We start from the raw sequence: 26,705 nt of genomic DNA on the forward strand, positions 1-26,705 counted from the left end.
AAGGCTGCATTTTGATGATAATAAATCGAATGTGACGTAGCTCATTTTGTTTAATGTCTATATCTAAATGCACATATCGGAAACATGACTTTACTATGAGCACAAAATCAAATGCTGAATTTAATCAATTCTATGAATTACTACTTATAATAATAATGATGATAATAATAGAGACTCTTAATAGGAATTTTCCTACACCACTTATTGTAAAATAAGATGCAGTATTGTTACATATACCCATAGAATTATCTTGTATTATTACACAGAACATCAGAATTAAAATGTCCAAACATTATAATTAAAGCCATCTTTATAGTCATTCCTTCTACCAGAAGTGTATTAACTGAGAAATAAAAACATATTTACCCCAAGAAGTGGCTCTGGACTTATCACAGATGGTACAACTAAATACTTCCTATAAAACACCTACACTACAATCATTTTTTATATTATACAAACACTAATTATACAAACAATGTATTATAGAAATGAACAATGTTTCATGTTGAGCACAAGTAGAGAAAAGACTATAAGGAAGTAGACCTGATGTGGACGCCTCTTATAGTGAGTGGATTCAGCTATTTAAGGGGCACACATTACTGACACATGTTTGTATGAGCCCCAATAAAAAGCAGTGACCACTGCTGCACATGACGAGGTGATAGATTTTTTACTTATTTATAACTGCATTGAGATAAAAACAACATAATGAAATCTATTCTGTTTTCTACATTCATCATCCACCTGGCATCAGCAGGTAAGTCCACACTTTTTGTTCTTTAGGCTTCATTGTATTCAATAGATTTTTATAACAGTGATTCCAGAAAAGTTGGGACATTTTGTAAAATGGCATTAAAACAACAATCTGTAGTTTTTTTCATTCTCATGAAAATGTATTTAACTGATAAATGTACAAAGAAGAGGCTTTATTTTTATTTTTATTGCAATTTACAAAATGTTCCAAAATTTTTTGTAACGGTAATTAATATAACAGCTATATGTTAAATAACAGTCATATGCAAATGTTATTTTTTTTTGTACTCACATGGTTTTCTACTTGAGCAAAATGGAACAAATTTTATCAGAGAAGATTTAAATCAATTGGCACGGTGGCGCAGCAGGTAGTGTCGCAGTCACACAGCTCCAGGGACCTGGAGGTTGTGGGTTTGATTCAAGCTCCGGGTGACTGTCTGTGAGGAGTTGGTGTGTTCTCCCTGTGTCCGCGTGGGTTTCCTCCGGGTGCTCCGGTTTCCTCCCACAGTCCAAAAACACACATTGGTAGGTGGATTGGCGTCTCAAAAGTGTCTGTAGGTGTCTGTGTTGCCCTGTGAAGGACTGGCGCCCCCTCCAGGGTGTATTCCCGCCTTGCGCCCAATGATTCCAGGTAGGCTCTGGACCCACCGCGACCCTGAACTGGATAAGCGGTTATAGATAATGAATGAATGAAAAAAAAAAAAGATTTAAATCAGAGTTTAATAAAATGAAAGAAAAGACTTTGCAGTGAATAAGGTGACATTTGTTTTGCATGTTTTCACATATTTTTCCCTAAAGTTAAAGTCAGTTAGTAACTAGTCACTGTGGCTTAAATTGGGAAGAAATATAGTATGCTCTATGTAGAAGATGTGTTTACCTTTTATCATATCTATATTAGACTGGCATGCTCAAATGTTTACACAGAAATGTAGATATATGGATATTTATTCAAATGTATAGTGTATGAATATCTTTTAAAGCATTCTTAAGTAACATATAACTGCAATTCAAAACTTTAATGTAATCCTTCGTTGTTTTATGGTCCCTGTTGAGTAGAATTAAAAATGACACATTAAGTGATAACATCTAAATCACCATCTTTAAATCATCTAAACCAAAACTCACACACATCTTTGGAGACAATATTATCCTCATGAACAGAACAAATGACGCTCATGCTTTTTCCTTCATGGAACAAATGCAGTGACAAATAAATTCTTTTAACTTGCCATTTTCAAACTACTTTACTTTTAGGTTATTTTGTGGTTAATTAAAATGACAATAATTAATGAAACTGACAGATACACAAAGAAGAAATTTCCAGTGCTTTCACTGACAAATAACATAAGGGACCGACCACATTGTTATCATCTATAGGTGCAAAAGCCAAACCTCTCAAGGAAGGGAAGTGCATCGATGACCACTGCAGGAGTGACTTGCTTATGTGAGAGGTTTCCATTGAAGTGGTGGAATCAAACACTTATTTTAGTGAAACATAGGCTGCCATTAGTCTGATTTTTTTTTTTTTTTTTTTTTTTTTTGGGAGAAGTTCATGATCATTTTTGCAAAACGATGCCAGGCTGCATTCTACAGGTGCTACAACTGCACGGCTTGTTAAACAGATTGTGTGTACTTGACTGACCTGCTTGCAGTCCAGATATGTCTCCTACAGAGCATAATTAAGAGGAGAATCAGGCAATGCCAGCCACTGACTTTACAGCAGCTGAAGTCTTGTACCTAGACATTAAACAGTGTAAGCAAAAGGAAAGATGATGTAACACAGTGGTAAACATGCCTCTGATCCAATGTTTTTTGCAGTGAGTTACAGGCATCAAATATATTTACCAAAATATATATATAAATTAATTTGGTCACTGAAAACATTTTAAATCTTGTGCTTTTGTCAGTTAAATAAAACTTGAAAAGAATGAACAAATCACATATTTTATATTTTAATCATATTTCACAAGTTACCTTTTCTGGAAATGGGATATTTATTAATAATAATAATAATAATAATAACAACAACAACATATTTGTAATAAAATTATTCTTTAATCCACATCCAGAATATAAATATTATGACCACAGTTTGCGTTGTTTACCACTTAATAAAATGATGACAAACCCAAGACCAAGTATCAAAACAAAATGGATGCTGAGCCAGATCTGTGTTTAAAGTTCACTGATATATTTCCTTCCACTGCATGATTAAGCTCAGCTCTCATTAAACTGGTAAACAGTAAATGCATATGTATGACTACAGTGTACAAGTGAAGTGTGTGTGTGTGTGTGTGTGTGTGTTTCTGTGATATGATTATATATGGTACTAGGAGGTTTTGGGTAGATAATAGGTGGTAATTTGTCTAAAATGTTTAAGAACCACTGCTACAGAGAATGCATTAACATCACTCCACAGCCCAAACCTGAGAGATAAAGACCACTCTAACCAACATCAACGTAGTGAGTGTAATCTCATATGCAGCTGCTCCAGATTGTAGTGTATCAGTAGAAACTAAAGTAACTGAATTCATTAAAGTTTTGAAAATATAGTGTATGTTTCTGCACAATAATTTAAGTCATTCAGTTTTTTGTCTTGACAGTCTCCCACTCTCTGCAGTACATTTACACTGCAGTAACTCCAGGAATGAATTTCTCAGAGTTCACTGTGGTGGGACTAGTGGATGATGTGCAGATTGTGTACTATGACAGTAAGATCAGGAAAATGGTCTCAAAGGCAGAGTGGATGAAGCCCAATGAAGAAAATTACTGGGACGAAGAGACACAGAAATGTCAGCGTCACGAGGAAACCTTCAAAGTCAACATGGCTACAGCAATGCAGCGCTTCAACCAGACCAGAGGTGTGTTTTTGTGCTGATTTAATTCATAATGAGGATGTTTAACCTTATTTTAATTGTTCATGTGAATGGATGTGTCCCAGAGACTGAATTGAGTAAGGATCAGACAGAAGTGCTGTATCAGTAGATAATGTATGTGGGATTAATATCTTGTACATGTCTCTGCAGGGATTCATACACTTCAGTGGATATACGGCTGTGAGCTGAATGGTAATGGACCTAAAAATGGATACATGCAGTTTGGTTATGATGGAGAAGACTTCCTCAGTCTGGATCTAAACGCTGAAACCTGGACTGCATCTAATCCTAAAGCTCTGATAACCAAACAGAGGTGGGAAAATGAACACAAGGCTTCTCAGGTTAAGAACTACTTGGAGAACACCTGTATCGACTGGTTACGGAAGTATGTGGAATACGGTAGATCCACTCTGGAGAGGAAAGGTAAATGATCTGATACACACACTGTCACTCTCATGACTCTCAAAACATGCAGATCATTTAGGCCTGGTTCAGACTCACAGCTCAAAGTCTGAGCTGTTTTGCTGAGGACAAATGATTCACAATATGAAGAGCATAATAACACACGGATAAATTAAAATTGGTGGTGCTTGAATGTTACAGTCTTAGTTGTTTGAATGTGAGTTAATATGGATGGTGCCAGAGTGTGAGTTAAAATCAGTGATGTTTCATAAAAGAGAAATGCAACATGTTCCATGGCGACAGATTTGGAGGCCCGAGGACCAATGTAACAGTGAGATTGTTTTGGACATCAATTTGGCCCAAAATCTCAAAGTGGGACACAGATTAGAAGAGACAGAACATGGTATTTTTTTATCATTCTGTGAAATCTAAAAATGTGACATAACCCCAGATAAAACTGCATCATCTCATGCAGTGAGACATGATGTGAACAGATTAAACTGCTTTCATGAGACCACAGAATGGTAGTTTCGTGTTTCTCACAGAGGTACACCTCTACATTTCCATCCAGTTATCTGCTGAATATCTCTTAAGGGGTTGGGGGTCGAGGAGGGGGACTGCAGCTGTTGTTTCTGTCTTATGTACAGCATTCATTACTACTCTCATTTGTTATATTGGTGAAAGTGAAATGATAATTTAGGTCATATTTATGCAGAAATATAGAAAAGTATAAAGGGTTTACAAACAATAACTGCCCAGTTATTTTATGTCAGGTGATAAAAGAGAGAGGGACAGGTCAGTTGTGCTCTATGTGACTCTCAGTTAAGAATGGCTACAGCATCACTAGGAATTCATTTTGAGTTCTCCCAGTGATATAGCTATTATATGGACAGGGACCACTCATGAAATAATCTCTGTTGTGGTGGGTCTGGAGTGTACTCAGAGTAACTGGGCACAAGGCAGAAGTGTACCCTGGGCTTGGCCTCAGTCCATCACAGAACCCAACACTCACTTACATCTATGGACACTTTTGAGAAGTCAATCAATCATCCAGTATGTTTCTGGACTGTGGGAGGAACAACTGGAGGAAACCTACACAGACACAGGTTGAGCGAACTCCTCACAGAAAATGACTCAAGGTGGGATTTGAACCCATAAACCTGGGACCCTAAAGCTCTGCAACAGTAAAACTTCCTACTGTAAGATAATCTCTCTCTCTCTCTCTCTCTCTCTCTCTCTCTCTCTCTCTCTCTCTCTCTCTCTCTCTCTCTCTAGTTCCTCCTGAAGTGGATGTTTTCCAGAAGAACTCTTTTGCTCCAGTGGTGTGTCATGCTACAGGTTTCGTCCCCAAAGATGTGTCGATCACCTGGAAGAAGAATGGAGAGGTTCTTCATGAGAATGTGAGTCACAGTGAGACGCTGGTCAATGAAGATAGAACTTTCCAGAAGAGAAGTATTCTGACCGTCTCACCTGAGGAACTGGACAGGGACAAGTACACCTGTGTCATTCAGCACGCTGGACTGTGGAATGACTTAACCCTATGGCTGGCTACAGGTAAAATAAAGCTGAGTCTTTGTGTGTGTGTGTGTGTGTGTGTGCCTATTACTCATTTGTTCTCGACCTTTTTTATGTGTGTGTGTCTCTTTGTTATGGATACATTTCTCTGTTATGAGAGGTGTTCTCATTTTCTGTACTTACTACTTCATGTGGGTGCCTCTGTTTTGTGTGTGTGCGCACATTAGCACTTACAAGGTAGTGTAATTATTAGGGCAGTAATGCACAACCCCAGTTCTTTTTGCTGTGTGACATTTCAAAACTGTCACCAGCCACAGATTGCACAATTTGGTCTATGTTTACTGCTGATTAAGACCTTGATTCGAACAGTAAACCACAAAGGTCCAATGAATGAAGTAAATATATGTTTATAGTTTCACTCTAGAAATGTTAGTGTCATGCTGCTGTGAACTTAACCTTCCTCCTGTGTTAGTTTTCTGTTAACATCTCTTATTTTAATGGGTCGGTTTTGACCCGTGTCTTAAATCAGCCGTAAGGTGAATTAAAACAATATAAATAAAAACAATTAATTATCAATCAATTTGTTTCTTACCTCTTGTTTACCTTGTTAGGCGTCCTTATCCATGAAAGGATTGGATTTAATTTTTCATTGTTGCATACTGTAAACTGGAGATGTGCACTCTACAAAACACAAACTCTAAACTGACTTGGCAAATTTTCCTTGGGGGGGCTGGTGGAGATATGCCATTTTAAGTCAGAAATGTTGAGAAATGCGCCAAAATCACTGTAAACAGATAATCTAATCACACATGTCTATAAAATGCTCACCATGTTCCTTAAAATGTTCCAGAAAAAATATAACATTTTAAGCACATGCACTGCACTTTGTCTCTTGGTTATCCTCTCTCTATATATCTTTCTCTCTCTCTCTCTCTCTCTCCCTCTCTCTCTCTCTCTCTCTCTCTCTCTTACTCTCTTTCTTGTGAGCCACTGTTAGGGGAGTGAGATCATTCTGACTGAGAGAAAGCTGTGTTCTCTCTCTCTTTTCCTGAAGTGGATCGGTTCCGGGAGGACTCTTCTTGTCCAGTGGGGTGTCATGCAACAAGTTCCTTTCAAACACCAGTAGTGATCTCCTGGCAGAGGAATGGAGTGACTCTTCATAAGGACGTGACTCTTGAAAAGAAAATTGTCAGTAAGGGTGGAACCTTCCAGAAAACTAGTGTCCTGTGTGTTTCACCCGAGGAACTGAACAGGAACCAGTACACCTGCACCGTTCAGAACTTTGAAAAGACAGTTCAACAAATGTCAGATTGCACATTCCAGACAGGTGAGAAAATCCTTCTTCATGGAAGAGTGTAAACAGTATTTTCAGAATCTTTTGATAGACACACAACACTGACAGATTCTTCTTCTCATTGGTGTTTCAGGTGGACAGTGGGCACTAATATATATTTTCTTCTTTACCATAATGTTTATTTTTCTCTTCATTTTAATCAACTGGATCAGTTCCTCAGGTAAGAAGAAACTTAAGAGTATTGTAGCTTACGCAGAGATGGGAATTGAGACACTGCCAAAATCAAACTTGAAAAAAAGGTGTGAATGAACAAGGCAGTATTTGGGGTGGCTGTGCAGTGAGTGTCATGATGCTGTCACAGTTGTGGGGGCTAAGTTCAGAAGGACAAGGGATGGAGATAAATGCAGGAGATTTTAATAAAAGACAGTAAAACAAACACAAAGACTATGGAGCTAAATACAAACGTTAGGGAGATAAATACAAAGACTAGGGCGTTAAATACAAAGACTAGACTAAACACTACCCACTGTTTGTATGGTTTGCTCTTTTGAGCCGGCTCTTTCCTTTGGGGCCAGAGTGCATTGCATCAATCCCTTGAAAAAAGGGTTAGGGTCAGACTCATAAATTTAGTCACCTTCGTTGAGAACCCTAGTTGGTTCTCTGAAGCTCAAGGCTTGAATCAAAGGTGAGAGGAGTGAAGCCAGTCTTAGGCAGCACAGAGCCCCAGGGCTCCCTCAGGCCGCCGCCAAAATTATTTGATTTATTTATATATATTTATATATATGTATATATATATATATATTTTTTTTTTTTGGAATGAACAAAATATTCAGAATCAACCTCTGAAATCGAGGCTTAGCTCAGACCTCTAGTCTCCACATTCATGGTGAGGAAAAAAAAGCTCATCAGGATCACATGACCCATTCAGACACACCCAAATATCTTCCATCCACTGTGGCGGCCACCAGGGGGATCCCTGACCTGGTGGAAATAATTTGTTATTTTTGAAAAATTTGGAGTGAACAAAATATCCAGAATCAACCTCTGAAATTGAACCTTAGCCCAGACCTCTATTCTCCACATTCATGGTGAGTAAAAAAATAAATAAACAAATAAATACCTCAGCAGGATCACATGACCCATTCAGACACACCCAAACATCTATTATCCACTCTGGCTGCCACCGGGGTGTTCCCCGACCTGTGGAAATAATTTGTTAATTTTGAAAAACATGGAAAGAACAAAATGTCCGGAGTCAACATCTGTAATTGAAACTTAGCTCAGACCTCTAGTGTCCACATTCATGGTGAGTAAAAAAAAAAAGTGTGGGTGGCTTCTACGAGACATAGAGCTTACACCTTAGGCATGAAATGAGCCACCACAGTCCCTGGAGGTAAGCCCTACGGCTACGGAGTAGGGCTTACGGAGAGTCACCAAAATAGTCTCACACAATGGTCTTACACTCACGGACAGCAAATTAAAATTTGGTGATCCTAGGCCCAAAGGTCAAGGAGATATTACCCTCAAACTTTGCATAAAAGCAGTGGTCGAAGCCTGAGGCCTAAATGTTTTTCAAAGGTCATTTAGGTAGGTCACAGGGTCATGGGATTCAGACCAGGCAAAGGGCACAACCTTAGAAACAACATATATCAAATCAAATCAAATCAAATTTATTTATATAGCGCTTTTCACAACTGATGTTGTCACAAAGCAGCTTCACAGAATTCCAGTAAGACGAAGATTTGACATGAAATGTAAAAACAAATGTAAAACCCTCAAGTGAGCAAGCCAGGGGCAACAGTGGCAAGGAAAAACTCCCCCAGCTGAGGAAGAAACCTTGGGAGGAACCAAGGCTCACAAGGGGTGACCCATCCTCCTCTGGTCAATCTACTGGTGATGATAGTTAGTAGTCCATGAGAACTTCAGTGTAGGGACAGCTTCAGGCACTTGGTGGTTGCTGGAGCGTGGGCAGCTGGTCTGAAGTGTGGAGGGGGGTCTCGACAGTCATCCATCAGTGTCCAGACAGACAGGTGGACAGTTGTTTACTCGGAAAGATGTAAAGGGATGGAATTAGTTTTTAACTGTTTTGTGTTTGTAAAGTAGAAAATATGAAAATTTCCAGAGTGTGGCCAATGACTCCGGCAGATCTGACTATGACAGCTTTAACTAAAAGGAGAGAACCAGAAGGACACACAGACACGGGAGCATCCTGAAACACTGGCATCCCTCCGCTCCACCGTCAACAAACCTGAGTGATCGCGAGAAGCGGCGGGACGACAGCACCAGCGTCTCAGTTTACTATAATTCCCTGTGTCCATGGACCCCCTGGATCTGCCGCCTTTATATATGGGGGAGCATTAGATACCAAAAGATAAACTAAACAGATGTGTTTTTAGCCTAGATTTGAAGATTGCGACTGTGTCTGAGTCCCGAACATTTTCTGGAAGATCATTCCAGAGTCTGGGGGCTTTATAAGAAAAGGCTCTTCCCCCAGCTGAGGCCTTCTGAATACTAGGAACAATTAAAAATCCAGTATTCTGTGATCTGAGTGAACGTGGAGGCTCATAATAGGAAATTGTATCTTGAAGATATTCAGGAGCAAGCCCATGTAGAGCTTTATATGTTAATAACAAAATTTTGTAGTCAATGTGGAATTTAACAGGCAGCCAATGAAGTGATGATAAAGCTGGGCTGATATGTTCAAATTTTCTAGTTTTAGTGAGGACCTTAGCTGCAGCATTTTGAACTAGTTGAAGTTTTCTTAAATTGCTGCTGGTGCATCCTGACAGTAGTGTGTTACAGTAGTCAAGCCTTGAAGTAATAAAGGCATGTACTAATGTTTCTGCGTCCTGAAGGGATAAGGCATTTCTAATCTTAGCAATATTGCGAAGATGTAAAAAAGCTGTCCTAGTGATACTACCTATGTGTTGATCAAATGATAATTCCGGGTCAATTATGACACCAAGATTTTTTGCTGCTGAACCAGGTTTAACTGGAAAGTCAGCTAGATTTAAAATTAAATCTGATAATTTATTTCTTGCCACTTTTGGACCCAAAAGCAGGACCTCTGTTTTGTTGCTGTTTAGAAGGAGGAAGTTACGCAACATCCAGCCTTTCACGTCTTTTACACAGTCCTCTATTTTCTTTAATCTGTGTTTGTTATCGGGCTTGGCTGAAATATACAATTGTGTGTCGTCTGCGTAACAGTGAAAGTTAATGTCATGGTTTCTTATAACTGTGCCTTGCGGTAACATGTATAATGTAAATAATAATGGTCCTAAAATAGAGCCTTGTGGAATTCCAAATCTTACTTTAGAATAATTTGAATTTAGATTGTTTACTTTTACGAATTGATAACGTTCCGTTAAGTAAGATTTGAACCATAATAGGGCTGTCCCTGTGATTCCAACCATGTTTTCTAACCTTTCTATGAGAATATTGTGGTCTATTGTATCGAAGGCTGCACTTAGGTCAAGAAGCACCAACAGGGATACGTGGCCTTGATCAGAGGCAAGAAGAAGATCATTTGTTATCTTGACTAGAGCTGTCTCTGTACTATGATGTTGCCTGAATCCAGATTGGAATTTTTCATATATATGATTCTTATGTAGATATGAACTAAGTTGTTGGGCCACAGCTCTTTCTAAGATCTTGGACAGAAATGGCAAATTAGAAATAGGCCTGTAATTAGACAGTGTACTAGCATCAAGATTTGGTTTCTTGATCATAGGTTTAATAACTGCTAGTTTAAAAGCTTTGGGTACATGGCCCAGACTAAGGGATGAGTTTACTATAGTTAAAAGAGGATCAATAATAGCTGGTAGTACTTCTTTGAGCAACTTTGTGGGAATTGCATCAAGTGTGCAAGTTGTACAGTTTGCGGAGGTGATAATCTTCTCTAGTTCTAATTGTGGGAGTGGGTAAAAGGTTTCAAGTCTTTCTTTTACAGTTATATTATGTTTTATATCATTCACATCGGGTGGCAGCCAGGATGGATTTGATCCTGTGGCTTGAGTTTGTTGTCTAATATTCTCAATTTTATTATTAAAAAAGTCCATAAAATCTTTACTGGTGAGAGTTGCTGGAATTAGTTGTTCAGAACCTGCTTGATTTTTTGTAATTCTAGAAAACACACTAAACAGTGCTCTCGGATTATTTTTATTATTGGAGATCAGCGAGGCCAGATATGCTGAGCGAGCTTTAGTGAGGGCTATACTCTATAAGGCTGTCCTTCCAAGCAGAATGGAACACTTCAAGCTTGGTTGATCGCCATTTCCGCTCTAGTTTTCGTAATGTTTGTTTTAAAGTACGGGTTTGTTTTAAAGTACTTATCATTATACCATGGTGCGAGCTTTTTCTGTCTTATACTTTTATGTTTAAGTGGTGCTACCTTTTCTAAAGTAGATCGACAGGTATTTTCTAGGTAATCAGTTAGTACATCTAGGTCCATTGGGTCTGATGGAGTTGGAACTGGGGTCGATAGTTCTGGTAGGTTTTCTATAAATTGTAGGGCGGTAGATGGTTTTATTATACGCCTTGTAGAATAGCGAGGGTTCTTACATATATTATGGCTAAAACGTAGCTCATATGAAATTAAGTAATGATCGGAGATTGCTAAGGATTGCGGTAAGATATTAATTTTGTCAGTGTTAAGACCTAGTGTCAGAACTAAGTCTAAAGTGTGGCTGCAGTAGTGTGTAGGCCCTGTTACATTTTGAGTAATACCAATAGAGTCTAAGATTGAGGTAAATGCCTTTTTTAGTGGGTCGCTTTCCTTCTCAAAATGGATATTGAAATCTCCTACAATTATAACTTTATGATTGCACACCGCTAGGTTTGTAGCAAAATCGCTTTCAATAATGGCAACATTTGAATTGCCATTTGAAAGTAGGGCCCTGGTGGTCTGTAAATGTTGCATAATAAAAATGCGTCCTTTTTTGTGACCGGATTTGTAATAATAGTGGAGAGTACCTCAAAAGAAGAGAAGGTGTCACATTGTTTAAGACTAATTTCTAGGGTATTTTGGTAAATTACACATACTCCACCTCCTTTGCCTGATATTCTTGGGCTATGTGCATAATTATAGCCTAGGGGGGAGGCTTCATTTAGTGCTAAATATTCATTTGGTCTAACCCACATTTCCGTGAGACAAAAAACATTGAATTTATGATCACTTATAATATCATTTACGATGAGTGCTTTTGAGTTTAGTGATCTTATGTTGAGTAACCCAAATTTTAGTTCCCCAAATTTTTGTATATATGTTTTATTGTATATATAATTTTTTATATGTCCCCAAACATATATGACCTTGGAGACCCTAGGTCAAAGGGTCAGTGACTTATAAGCTGGAGAAAAAGGTCACATATTACGAAAATGGCATCTAGGACCCAATGGTAACCTCTTAACCGCTTAAGGTGGAACAGTGATAATTCCACCTTAACTGCCATAGAAAACTAATTGAATCACCAATGTGGCATCTAGGACCCAGTGGTGATATTTTCCCCTAACCTCCCAACTGCTTAAGGTGGAATGCAGTAATTCCACCTTAACTACCACTGCCACAGGTGTAACGGTTTCAATTGGGGCATTAAGGTGGAACTACACTATACTACATTAACTGAGTAAGGGGAAAACATTACCTTTGGTCCTGGTGGTCCTTTGGTAAGCCCAGGATGGTGGTCCACACGATGGATCCCCTCGGGTGGATCTACCCAAGTCTACCTTAAGCATTCATCAGGGGAAAACATTACCTTTGGGTCCTGGTACCACATCGGTAATACAATGGGTTTCAGTGGGAACTGTTAATGGGGATTACTGGTAAATGTATTGTGATGGTTGTTAAAACAATGGTCCACCTAGAATATTTATCACCAGCTGGTAGAGTCGTACACTGTATAAAGAAAGCATTATCTACAGCATCCGCCTTGTGCCAGGATCATTGTCCCAACAGGAAAGTGATGTCAACACATACTTTATACTTACATACGTAAACAGAATGTGCTAGTATCATTTGCTGCCTGATTGGCTACTGAGTGGGCAGGGTACTGATTGGTGAGTGAGTGCACAGCGTGCTGATTGGCTAGTCAGCTCAGCCATAAAACACATTTCTGAGATTTCTGAGATTTGAGCTTGTAACGTCAGTGTTGCACATAGACATACAAAGTGTGTGTGAGTCTGTATCACAGACATGTGAAACCTCACTGTCGAAAATCTGCAAATGTCATTTGGTGGTGCAAAAGTTATTCACACATGCAGAAAATGTTTCTACAGCTGCAAATCTTTATTACACATAATTTGTGAGGAATGTTCACACATTCAGAATTGTGTATTCACACTGAAAGTTAATTTGAATTATAGACTATGAAGTTTGGGTTGCTGTGCAGTGTGGAAACATTTTCTGAATGTTTTGGACTTCTGGAACAAGAGGAAATTGTGATGTTTGTTTTAATATTGTTGTAAACAATTGTAAATATGGATTTGTTCTTATGTTGTGTTACTGTAGTAAATATAAATAAGGATTAATGTTAATAACTGAATTTCCCACTATGTTCCTTCTGCTCAATCCCAAACCACACATAATACGTAATGTGGAAAATGTGAATAAGAAGCTGCTAACTAAGTACAAATATTGTATATAGTATAAAAATTATAAGTCCTTTACTCCACATGCTAAATTGCAGAGTGAAACTGAAACGTTCAGGATCAATACAATATAATGTAACAAAACACAAACCTTAGCTCAGACCATGGTCCAGATTTTCTTTTGTTAAAAATGCCCTCACATTTACTGGAGAAATCATACAAAATGTAATTTTAAACTCACAAAATGTAAAAAATGAAAGAAGGAATGAGAAAAACAGAAAAGAACAATAAAACCTTAAAGCTACAAAAAGGATCAATGAAATCAAAAGTGAATGCAGAATATTAAAGTCCCATAACTGCAGACTCTTTACACCACCCTCTGTCCCTTCAGCAGAACGTCTCTGTCCACAGAAATATTATTCATCGGATGATGTTGAAAACTTAATGAAGAATATTATACCATACGCAGAGATGGGAATTGAAACACTGCCTTACTGCCAAAAGCAAACTTAGTGCAGAAAGGTGTGAATAAACAAGACAGTATTTGGGGTGGCTGTGTAAGGAGATTCAAGGGCACCACACACTTCCAGATACCCTACAAACAACAATACATCTCGCTACACACCAAGCCCAGACACACACACCAGCAAATAAACAATTTAAAACCCTATTAACAACTTAAAAACTATTAATATATTATCAAAAAAAGCCCCAAAACTACAAACATGGGGAGCATGGTGAGTCTCTGGTTCGACTACAGTATTAATCAAGAGTTTGTTCCTCTTCGCCGTCTCTTCTTTGGCAAATAGCCATGAGAATATTAGTGAGGTCAGACACTGATGATAGGTGATTAGTTCTGGTCTTTCATACCATCCCAAATGTACTAAAGCCCCAGCACTACAGAGAACACAGTTCCACTGCTCCACAGCCCAACGCAGAGGAGCTTTATACTCTTCTGGCATACTCTTGCCCTTGTGACCTTAGGTTCTTGTGCAGTTTCTCAAAAGCATCCTATTTTATTGGTCTGCATAGTACCTGTGTACACAGCAGAGCATCTCTATGACAAACTTTGCTGAATGTACTCATTAGAAGGCTCATAGCTTTGTGCACATGCATTGTGCAGTGTTTGGTTCACTAAAGCTGCCCAGAGCACAGTTAACTGCCCATAAATGAGTAATAGTTTGATCTGTACAAGTCACCACCTGCTCTATTAATAAACATTACTTAATATTGTGTATTCAAATGTTGCCATTATTGAAATTACCACATGGTTTATTACACTATTAGACATTAGGATTAATGTCACGATTTCTTAATCCCACTCTCTGTGTTCAGCAGATCCTTCAGATGAATCTGTGTTCACAGAGGTCATCTTCTCTCAGGTGGACTTTCCGTCTGCAGGTCAGTTCCAGTGCTGTCTTTTACCTGGGACTGCATAATAAATTATTTATATTGATATTTACTGTTTTGTTTTTGTATTTGCAGAAAACGAAGGGAATGGAAATGACGATGATGTCTTACATTCATTGCTTTTATTATAAATTCAGTAACAGTTTACATTAATGTTTGCTAATGAATCATGAATAATAGAATGAACAATGATTAATTTCCCATAATTTACTCAGTATTTAACTCTTCATTAGCTGTAATTAAGCATTAACTGTTAATTGATTAATTTACTATGCATTAGCAGTTCAGTGAACTGGTAATTAATAGGTGAGTTTATATCTCAATTACTCATTATCTGTGTAATAACTGCTACTTACTCCATTGTTAATAAATTAGTATGCTCATTCATGTAAAGAAGTAACATAATTACTTACTAGTACTTATACATTAATGCCACTAATTATTCTAATTTTCATTCATTATTAGTAAATATAATATTAATTAGTTTATTATTAAGTATATAGAGAAGCAGAAGATTTCCTGGAAAGAGTTGTGGGTGATAGAGGCAAGTCATATTAAGTTTTTTCTGGAAGCAACATATGACGTCCTTCCAACACCACACATTTATGTTATACATGCAAGTTTAGATCTATGCTATTTCACTTTATGGTTTAGCAATTTTTATCTATTCAATAATTGCTTTAAGACTGAAATCACAAATTGATTTTGTTTCTCTCTCTTTCTATTTATTTTTTTAACATTTTCCATTAAAGAAAGAATTCAGCTTCACAACTGCAGTGGACTTGCTTTATCGTTTACTCCTTCATCTGAAAATAGAGACATGGTGTGTGAGGACGTCACTGTTTGTGTTCATACTAAACTCACAAATCTGGATGTGAATATAAAAGATCTGCTGAAAATTACTTTTAAAATGCCATTTCAGCATCCAGTGGAATTAAAAACTGTAGAATGGTGTTCCCTTCCAAGCAGTCAGTAATTATATACTTCAAGAAGCCTGTTCTCCCATTTATAGAGATACAGCTCATACATGAGCATACAGCACGGTCTAAAGCAATTTGTGTTAGATTTGCTTCCTATTAATGAGTCTGGTTGAGTTTAGTATTTTTTTGGGTTAAGTGGTTGACTTTAGTTTCATTGTCATCATTTAATTAGAATGTTTCTGGGCCACATTAAATAGTGCTGCAGACTGCTTGACAGAAGTGAGCAAGTTCAGAGCAGGAATAAGAATGCAGAAGGTCATGTATATTTTGACAATTAAGTCCTTTTTGTTATAATATATAAAATCCATACAGTCCTGCTCACTATTACTGGCACCCATGAAGTTTAAGTACATGAGGTGGAATGTCTCCTGGAAGAAAACAAATCAAGTGTAACAGCTTTTTTCTATAAATAACTTATGTTTGATACAAAAGAGCAAAGGATAACATAAAAAGGGTAAAAAATAGAAAAACCTAACTTTGAACTGGTATAGACACCCTTTACAGTAAATCAGTATGGAAACACATTTTAACTCACCTGTGCTAAATTACAAATGAGAATCACCTGTGACAAATTGTCAGTGATCATGTGACATTGAATTATTACTCAGTGAATGATGGCTTCAGTTGTTTTTGGTTTTTGTTATGTTTTTTGTTTTTTTTTAACATACTATTCCCTGTTCCTGTTTCACAATGGAAAAGACAAAGGAGTGGTCTGAGGACATCAGAAGTGCTATTATTAGCAAACACAAGATCTCCAAAGGGTATAAGGCCATCTTCAAAACCTTGGTATCCCTGTTTCAACAGTGCACAATGTTATTAAGAAATTTGTCAAGCATGAAACTGTCAAGAACCCCCCTGGACATTGAGGGAAGAGAAAAATTCATCAGCATTTTCTTTGAAAATTGGTGTGAATGGTGGAAAAAACACCATGTCAAACATCCACAGACCTGAAGACCCACCTGGAACAGTCTTGGGTCATGGTTTCAACAAATACCATTTGCTACACACTAAACCAAGCAGAGCTTTATGGGTGAAGGCCAAGGAAAAAAAACATTGCTGAAGAAAAGACATTAAAAAAGAACAGTTCATCTTTGCAAAAGAGTATCTGGACAAATGACAATCCTTCTGAGAAAATGTTCTGTGAACTGATTAAACCAAACTTTATTGCAGTGCACACCAACAGTCTGTTTACAGGGGAATGAAACCTATAAGGACACGTAAACTACAGTTAAGTATGGTGGAGGATCCATAATGCTTTGGGGCTGATTTTCTGCGTCAGGTACTGGAGGCCTTGACATTATCATATATTACCAAGAGATTTTGTCATGATGTACACTTCGGAGGCTTTCAAGACAAGGCAAGGCAAGTTTATTTATAGTCACCTTTCATACAAGAGCAATTCAAAGTGCTTTACAGAAAACACAGTTAAAATGAAAGCAAGAATAAAGATAATTTAATTAAAATTATTTTAATACATACAAATATAGGAAATACATAAGAAATAGTAAACAAAAACATGATAGAAATTATTAAATCAATTTAAAAATAATACAATAAAATAAAAACCTGGAATTTGAATACTGTGAAACAGTATCAAATTAATATACAGATATCTTCCATGAGTATAAATCAGGGACAGATGAAATGAGATGTAAGTTTATGCTACTAATGTCTAAGCTTGTAATAACATTACAAGACACTATGAACACTTCTTTTGGTCCATTGTATGTAGCAGTATGGTGGTTATTGCACTATTTAGTACTTTGAACAGAAGTGAGCTAAGCTTCTGGGAATGCCAGGATCTGGGAGTGCATTTGTTTATATAACCTCATCTCTACTGAGTATACCCTGGACAGATATAGTTTACATAATACTCTTTCTCCTGGCTACAATTTATCCATTCCTCGCTCCTGGGACCTGCATGAAAACAGCTGTAACACTTTCCGCTTCCCTTTAGAAAGTCTTAGTTTTTTATGTTGAGGCTTGGCTGTGATTGAAAACAGAGAGGCGTGCACAGAAAAGGAGAACCCTGCACAGAAAAAAAAGTCTCATGTCTTTGCAGAAGTAAGTTTTTGCAGAAAGATCTGGTACTGAGGATTTCTTGGGTTGTCTTTTATGTAAAGCTTATTATAGGTCTGTCCATAATTATTCTGTGATGTTTATGTCAGAGAACAATGAGGAACATTGCAAAGACTTCCATTTTGTCTTTTTGGGCTGACCATAGTGTGTGTACAAAAAATTAGAAATGCACATAAAACTGAAATACAAGCAAACATAAAATATCTTCCCACAAAGAGGGGCACTGTTGAAATATTGGCAGTGCTAAGGTTGTCCAAACGTTTGGTTCACAAAAGTTCACAATGATTATTTAGATGTGTTATATTAGGAAAGACAGAATAACTGTGCATTTAGTGGCTGTGTTTACTAATTCTCATCTAAATGAAAAAATGTGGCCCACATTTTCATATACAGCTGTAGATATTGTGGTGAACCATGAAGTCTGATGAGGAAGCATTCATTTTGTTATAACACAGGAAGATATTTCACTGTTGTTTTCAACAAAATCTTGTCTTAAAGGGAGAAGTACATATTTGCTGAATATCTGGTAAGAACGGAAGTGGCCATCTTTCAAAAGTTAAAACCCTCGAGGTATTGTTCACTGAGGCAGAGAGATTATACTGGAACACGCATTGAGATTCACAACGCAGAAACATCATGAAATTCATTCTTTTTCTTACACTTGGTGTTCAACTAGCATCAGCAGGTGAGTCCAAACTCTTATATATTTATCCTGACTCACTGTTATAACATACACCAAATATTATGATCAAATTATAAGCTGTCTGTCTTCCTTTGTTTAATTTAATATCCTCCTGGGTATGCACATATGATATTTTGGAACAACTAATTTGTACTAATAATATTTATATATGTGATATAATATGTAATATTTTAAATTACACTTACATACATACTGAATATAATATGTCATTTTTGCCACTCCTCTAATGCAATTTAATTGTATTCATATGCTTGGTGTAGCATTGCAGTTGTACATTATTTTGTCCTATATTGAGTTACTGCTTTCTTTTGTTTGTTTAATTATTGTTTATTATTTATTATTATTAAACCTTTTAAACAACGACCAAATTACTGTCTTAACAACAATTTAATCTCTGTTTACACAGTATAGAAATCTTTGGTCAGATATGTTTCACACAAAAGTTCCACACAAGAGTTAAGAAATCGGTCACAGCAAAACATAAGAAGCAGAAATGAATATCCTGTTGCTAGTGCGCTAACACCAACTGAAACCTCATACACAGCAAAATCTATTAGTGTTAACTTAACACTGAGAATGTTCAATTATTACACTAACCATGCTAATTTAAAACTAATAGTGTTGTAAATAAATGTGTAAAAGTGTAAAATAAATTTAACACTGGTGAATTTGCTGTGTAGAAATCTGAAGAAATGCAGTGGTATAAAAGTATCTATCTATTAATAACAATATCCATATTAGTTTGCTTTAATTATGTTTTCATTCATTCATTATCTGTAAGCGCTTATCCAGTTCAGGGTCGCGGTGGGTCCATAGCCTACCTGGAATCATTGGGCGCAAGGCGGGAATACACCCTGGAGGGAGTGCCAGTCCTTCACAGGGCAACACAGAAACACATATACACACACATACATACATACTTACACTTTTGAGTCGCCAATCCACCTACCAACGTGTGTTTTTTTGGACTGTGGGAGGGAACCGGAGCACCCGGAGGAAACCCATGCAGACACGGGGAGAACACACCAACTCCTCACAGACAGTCACCCAGAGCGGGAATCGAACCCACAACCTCCAGGTCAGGTCCCTGGAGCTGTGTGGCTGCGCCACCTGCCGCCCATAATTATGTTTGTACTACAATATTAATATAATGTAAACTAGTTGTGTACTCGCAGTTTGCTATTCATACTTCTAAAGTATACTTGAAATATAGTTTCATGAACTAAAATGTGGGCCATCTTAATCCTACCTAATACTGAAATAGTATACTTTCAAATATATTACTAGTGCACTTATATTGTAGTCATACTACATAAAATATACTTCAAAACAGCTTAAGTTTACTTAGTAAAATGTAATCTGTAAAAAATAATGTTTTTTCATTATTCACAAGGGGATTTCAGCTTCTTGGCTAACTCACCATTCAGAATGCATACACAGTATACATAGTTAACATTATATTTTTTGACACACATTGAAACTGTGTGTGCAGTGCCCTATGGCTTTAGATTAGTTCCATGTGTCCATATGCCATAACGAGTTTGGGCCTTGTTTTCGGAACTGACGATTGTGTTCCACTCCCTCTGGATCAATCAATTATATGATCATTCTTTTAGCCAAAAAAACCCAAAATGCGAATACATATAGAGTAAACAATGCCTTGTGTCATGTTTTTCAAAGTCTGCGATTCCGTCTAGAGATGGGGTTTTGCGGCGTCACCATGAGAGACCAACACAAAGATTACAATTTTGAAAAACATGTATAATTTTCGGGGCGGCACGGTGGTGCAGCAGGTAGTGTCGCAGTCACACAGCTTCAGGGACCTGGAGGATGTGGGTTCGATTCCCGCTCCGGGTGACTGTCTGTGAGGAGTGTGGTGTGTTCTCCCTGTATCTGCGTGGGTTTCCTCCGGGTGCTCCAGTTTCCTCCCACAGTCCAAAAACACACGTTGGTTGGTAGGTGGATTGGCGACTCCAGGAGTGTGTGTGTGTGTGTGTATAGGTGTGTCTGTGTTGCCCTGTGGAGGACTGGCGCCCCCTCCAGGGTGTATTCCTGCCTCTGGACCCACCGTGACCCTGAATTGGATAAGCGCTTACAGATAATGAATGAATGTATAATTTTCGTCCCACTTCACAATTATGTGCTACTTTGTGCCGGTCTATTACTTAAAATATCAATAAAATGCATTTAGGTTTGTGGTTGTATTGTGACAAAATGTGAAAATTTCAAGGGGTATGAATACTTTTGCAAGCCACTGTATAAACAGAGGATATTAGTTCTATTCTTGTTTTATACCTGACATTTAATAACCTTAATTATAATTAATTGTGAAATGTCTTTTATACTGCACAATTTGCACTGTCCTTTAAACTATTTATATAATTAATCTGGTCCTTATTATTCATGAGACAAAACTGATCTGAAAATGGTAATATTTCCTGAGAATTGTTTCAGTTATCCTTTTCTTGTCTTGACAGTCTCCCACTCTCTCCAGTATTTCTACACTGCAGTAACTCCAGGAATACACTTCCCAGAGTTCACTTGTGTCGGTATGGTGGATGAAGAGCAGTTTGTTTACTATGACAGTAACATCATGAAAATGATCCCAAAGACAGAGTGGATCCAGAAGGTTGTTGTTGGTGATCCAGGTTACTGGGACAGACAGACACAGATTCTGCAGGGTAACAAGGAGATCTTTAAAATCAATGTGGATATATTAATGCTGCGTTTCAATCAGAGTGGAGGTCAGTATAAATACACACTCACAGCTACAATATCACTACAAGAGAGCGATGTATAAAATACTTTTATTTACTAATATGAATTCATTAATCCTGGTAACAAAACTACCTTTTAGGTCCTGCAATTACACTATTATCTCATATTCATCATACATGATCCATTTACTGTTTCATTTACTTGCATTTTCCATGAAATGAGTCTACAAACATGAGAAAATGTAATCTGAAATCTAAAAAATTAATGTATGTAAAAAATCTTGTTTGTGCCTTCAGGCATTCACACAGTACAGCTGATGTACGGCTGTCAGCTGACTGATGATGGAAGTACGTACGGATACATGCAGTTCGGTTATGATGGAGAAGACTTCCTCAGTCTGGATCTGTACACTCTCACATGGATTGCTCCTAAACCCCAGTCTGTTATCACCAAATACAAGTGGGATGCTAATGTTGATTTTACTAGGGCCAGAAAAAAATACCTGGAGAACATCTGTATTGAGTGGTTACAGAAGTATGTGGAACATGGCAGATCTACGCTTGAGAGGAAAGGTAATGTGGGATCTGTTACTACAACAGCCTCTACACACAAACACACACACACACAAACAGAGGTATTATTTTGATAACTGAAAACTTACGAATTGTTTGTTCAACACCACCAGATCTATTAAACAATACTGAACTTTCAGGGAACATTGTAGGAACATGGTTTTAAAAAAAGAAAATAATAATAAATAAATAATTTAAAGTAGGGCGGCACAGTGGTGCAGCAGGTAGTGTCGCAGTCACACAGCTCCAGGGACCTGGAGGTTGTGGGTTCGATTCCAGCTCCGGGTGACTGTCTGTGAAGAGTTGGTGTGTTCTCCCCGTGTCTACATGGGTTTCCTCCGGGTGCTCCGGTTTTCTCCCACAGTCCAAAAACACACGTTGGTAGGTGGATTGGCGACTCAAAAGTGTCCGTAGGTGTGAGTGTGTGAGTGAATGTGTGTGTGTGTGTGTGTCTGTGTTGCCCTGTGAAGAACTGGTGCCCCCTCCAGGGTGTATGCCCGCCTTGCGCCCAAAGATTCCAGGTAGGCTCTGGACCCACCGCGACCCTGAACTGGATATGCGGTTACAGATGAATGAATGAATGAATAATTTAAAGTAATTGCTCCTGTTTCCAGTTTGCTCCAGTGATGCCATTTTCAAGGCTCAAACACATCTTAAGCTAGCTACTTGACACTCTGCCTTGATAGCAAGAAAACATGTTATCACTAACATTTTCTTTACATTTTTTTTTTGTTTGAGAACTTATATATGGCATAAAGCAGAGGAGTTTTTGAGAAGTTGGAACCGAAGGCCATAACCTGGCTATGCATTTCATTTGAACATATTAGCTATATTAGATAAGGTGTATTCACATAGTATTAGGCCTCTGTAATATCTAATTTTAGCAACTCAGTAACCGCTATTAATTAATAACAGTCAGGGCAAGCATCAATAAAATATTTAAAAATAAATAAATGAATAAAAAGGCACATTTAACAATGTAGTGTTATATTCTCTCTCTCTCTCTCTCTCTCTCTCTCTCTCTCTCTCTCTCTCTCTCATTTGTTATATTGGTGAACCTCAGATGATATTTTAGGTCATATTTATGCAGAAATATAGAAATGTCGAAAGGGTTTACAAACAATAACTGTCCAGTTCTGTTAAGTCATGTGTTAAAACAGAGAGGGAGTGGTCAGTTAAGCTCTCTGTGACTCTCAGAATGGCTGTAGCATCACTAGGAATTCATTTTGCCCAGGACCCTGGATCTCTGCAACCGTAAATAGTAAATCTACCTGTAGTGCACTCATGTTGGTCTTGAAATAAGATCACTACTATAAGATAAATTCTCTCTCTCTCTCTCTCTCTCTCTCTCTCTCCAGTTCCTCCTGAGGTGGATCTATTCCAGAAGGATTATTCTTCTCCAGTGGTGTGTCATGCTACAGGTTTCTTCCCCAAAGAAGTGATTATCAGTTGGCAGAAGAATGGAGAGGATCTCCATGAGGATGTGGAGCTTGGAGAGACGCTGGTCAACGAGGATGGAACATTCCAGAAGAAATCACTTCTGACCGTCTCATCTGAGGAACTGAAGAGGGACCAGTACTCCTGCATTATTTATCATGTAGGGCTTGAGAAGGAGAAAGTTCTAATGGTGTCTAATCGCAGATTGTTGACAGGTGAGAAGAAATCTGTTTCTTGTGAGAGACTAAATATTTCAGTATTTTAAGAATCATTTGATAGATGATGGGCAGTTACGGTGGCGCAGAAGGTAGTGTCCCAGTCACACAGCTCCAGGGACCTGGAGGTTGTGGGTTCAAGACCTGCTCCGGGTGACTGTCCTGTGAGGAGTTTGGTGTGTTCTCCCTGTGTCTGGGTTGGTTTCTTCACACGGCCCAAAAACACATGTTGGTAGGTGGATTGGCGACTCAAAAGCGTCCATAGGTGTGAGTGCGTGTCGCCCTGTGAAGGAATGGCGTCTTTGCTATAGACAATGATGTTGAGGGACACTGGGAAAAAACAAAAATCACTATCATCAGCCGCATGGAGCAGATGAGTTTTCTTTATATATATAAACATGCTTTTCTCACGGTCTGCACTGTCATAGCCCTCTCTTTAGAGGGCTCTAGTTCGATCAACCAGTGATGCCTCAGTCAGCCTTCTGAGGCCAGAAGTCCTAAGATATAGCAGTTGTCCTCACTCTCTGGTGGGTGGGATGGGCCTCCAATTTACACATAGAATGATGTCAGTACATTTGCTTTTCAGCTATTGTGATGGACATCTGGGGTGGAGCTCTCCAGTGACGTTGAATTAGCAGCATTGTGTAAAGAGGTTGTAGCTGACATCCCTTGGAGAAAACATGTACTTGTTCTCAACTTCCCAGTGTTGGTGGCATTGACGGTGATAGAGGAAGTTTATGGAGTGGAATCAGTGATTACTTCAAAAAATAATAATAATTCTTTTATAATAAAGAATAAATAAAGATGCAGACTAAATGTAAAAAAAAATGCTTTACTCACTCCACTTTTGTTGGCTTTGGAGTTTAAGAATCAACTCTTTGGGAGTCAACTCCTCATCATCACAGTTTTCAGTTGGGCCTTGTGTTTTTAATGCCTTTAATATTAATTCTGTTTTTTAAGTATTATGCAGATTTGAGAAAACCTCCATTGATTTAATTTGGTCTGTAGTTCATGTAAAACTTGTCTGAACAGCTCGTTGTTGCAATGTTTTATGACCATCCAACCTGCCTACTATTTTCCATGAAATCTGTCTGCCCTGAATATGAGATCCTTACCTCCACTGTAAACTTTAATCAGATAAACTGAGTCATCAGATACAGGCATTTACATCACTATTATTTTTCTATTCAATGGATTATTTACAGGTTTACTCTCCTCGTTCACTCTGATTCAAACCATAATCACAATGACTTGTTTACATGGATGTATTCCATTCTCTACCAGTCTGATATTTATCAGATGATCCGGCTGCTTGTAAATGTGGCCAGTGTGTCTAAAAACAAATGTTGACATACCAAGACTACACAGAGGACCAATGGCTTGCAGAGTGGGATGCTACAGCCCCTGTCCCTTTTGATCTTGGTTGGTATTGTAAACAGTGTAGTGGGTATCTCTTTCAGTTCATTGCAGTGTACAGCAGTATTATGTTGATGGAATATAGCAATGTTTATTATTTTAAATTTGTAGTCCTGGATATATCAGAGATTCTATCCTAAACATATTTTAAAATGGCCCCCTTCCATGTGGGGAACGCCGTCTTTGGAGCATAAACTGATTGTAAAATTTCATCAATCTTGTTAGCAAATTCTTACTAGAAAAACTGACTGATTCTTCTTTAATTTCTGTATGGTCACATGATTTATATTAGCATTAGATATTAAGATTCATGTCATATTTTCATAATCCTACTCTCTCTGCCCAATAGACGACAAGACGGACGAGACTTTGTTCAATAAGGTCATCTCTCTGCTGGGTTTTTTCTTCACAGGTCAGTTTCATTGCTGTGTGAATACCATCCAAACATTGATTCACTTCTTATTTTCTGACTGACCGACTGATTTATGATATGAATGTGTCTTTACAGGGTGAGAGGAGAGGAGCACAGTGGGAGGATGAGAGTTCAGTGCTCTTTTATAATGTGGTATATTTCACTAATCAAAATGTCAGTTTCGGTGAATTGCATTAAATTACAAAATGAAAGTTGTTCTTTCATAAATATACATAAATATTCTAGATTTGATGCAAGATGCTCCAAAATGTATAGGGGCATGTTTACCACTGCATTACATCATCTGTGTTTTAATTAACATCTAATCATTCAGACTGAATTCACTGATCCAGTTTTTTAGTTCTTCCTGCGTTATTTGTTGTTTTGATCTTTTTACACATAAACACTTTTCAATACATAGAGCCCTGAATCATTTGAAGATATTAAGCATGGAACAGATATCAAGTCCTGGGGGGTCACATTCACACACAAAACCAAAACAAAACAAAAAACTATTCTCAGTCCTGCAGTGACACTCAGGTGTATAACAACTCCAGAAGCACTGCTGTGTCTGATCCACTCGTAACAGAACACACAGTAACACACCACCACCACCATGACGTCGGTGTCAATGAAGCACTGAGAAAGATCCACCACCCAAATCATTCCTGCAATGAAGTACAGGGTGAAATGGTTTGTAGCTCTGTAAGTTTTTTGTAGGTCGCTGGGTAACAGTCACAATTGAATATTATGAAATACATAAAAATGAGGATAACAGTTACATAACAGAGCTGCTTTAGTAAAGCTCATTATCTGGGATGTTTGGACAGTTTACATTTACCTAAAATACATTAATGATGTTTGCATTTAAATAATATGTCAAAATGTATATTCCATTACCATCTAATAAACCATTATCTACCATCCATTATTATCTGTAACTGCTTATCCAGTTCAGTCACACAGTAGAGATACCAACATGTAACTAATACACTGTTGGACCAATAAATCTGAATAACAAGTTAAATTCAACCTTGTTAACTGACAGAATTTGAGGCACTCCATTTAAGGTGGGGCCACAGATTACATTAAGAACTTCCATAAAGTCTCCTTTATCAACAAAAGTGTTTTTATCTTTTTTTTTCTCCCTAAATTGTGCCATCGTACTTATTTTTCTAAAATTGTTTCTAAAATTATAAAATAAATTATAAAATCTAAATTATAAAATTTCTAAAATTATTTTTCTAAAACTTTTGTAGATTTTTGGGTTCGTAAACTTAAAGGGGCTTGGCGCTATATCTCTGAGGTCTACAAACAGATTTTGTGCTATTGTCATAG

At 37.7% G+C, this 26,705-nt stretch overlaps 2 protein-coding genes across 2 annotated transcripts; both read left to right on the forward strand.

The window, feature by feature from the left end:
- Positions 1-708: 708 nt before the first annotated feature.
- Positions 709-14,966, forward strand: LOC136677901 (H-2 class I histocompatibility antigen, Q10 alpha chain-like). Its single transcript, XM_066655597.1, has 7 exons — positions 709-757; positions 3,357-3,614; positions 3,780-4,052; positions 5,307-5,585; positions 6,601-6,873; positions 14,761-14,826; positions 14,911-14,966. Exons 1-7 carry the CDS (start codon positions 709-711, stop codon positions 14,964-14,966), a joined length of 1,254 nt encoding a protein of 417 aa, XP_066511694.1.
- Positions 14,967-18,420: 3,454 nt separating this feature from the next.
- On the forward strand, positions 18,421-26,498 carry LOC136679708 (class I histocompatibility antigen, F10 alpha chain-like). Its single transcript, XM_066658372.1, has 6 exons — positions 18,421-18,579; positions 21,075-21,341; positions 21,612-21,887; positions 23,246-23,539; positions 25,305-25,367; positions 25,464-26,498. The coding sequence occupies exons 1-6, from the start codon at positions 18,531-18,533 to the stop codon at positions 25,466-25,468; spliced, it is 954 nt and encodes a 317-aa protein (XP_066514469.1). The 5' UTR covers positions 18,421-18,530; the 3' UTR covers positions 25,469-26,498.
- The last annotated feature ends 207 nt before the right edge of the window (positions 26,499-26,705 follow it).

This window comes from Hoplias malabaricus, chromosome Y, assembly GCF_029633855.1.
Source record: "Hoplias malabaricus isolate fHopMal1 chromosome Y, fHopMal1.hap1, whole genome shotgun sequence".
Lineage (NCBI taxonomy): Eukaryota > Metazoa > Chordata > Actinopteri > Characiformes > Erythrinidae > Hoplias > Hoplias malabaricus.

Bases quoted from the DNA above. Each gene is read 5' to 3' on its own strand.
- LOC136677901 (XM_066655597.1), top strand. From the start codon at position 709: ATGAAATCTATTCTGTTTTCTACATTCATCATCCACCTGGCATCAGCA. The intron at 4,053-5,306 runs GTAAATGATCTG...CTCTCTCTCTAG, and splicing joins ATCCACTCTGGAGAGGAAAG to TTCCTCCTGAAGTGGATGTT. The intron at 6,874-14,760 runs GTGAGAAAATCC...CTCTGTGTTCAG, and splicing joins AGATTGCACATTCCAGACAG to CAGATCCTTCAGATGAATCT.
- LOC136679708 (XM_066658372.1), top strand. From the start codon at position 18,531: ATGAAATTCATTCTTTTTCTTACACTTGGTGTTCAACTAGCATCAGCA. The intron at 21,342-21,611 runs GTCAGTATAAAT...TTGTGCCTTCAG, and splicing joins GCGTTTCAATCAGAGTGGAG to GCATTCACACAGTACAGCTG. The intron at 23,540-25,304 runs GTGAGAAGAAAT...TCTGCCCAATAG, and splicing joins TAATCGCAGATTGTTGACAG to ACGACAAGACGGACGAGACT.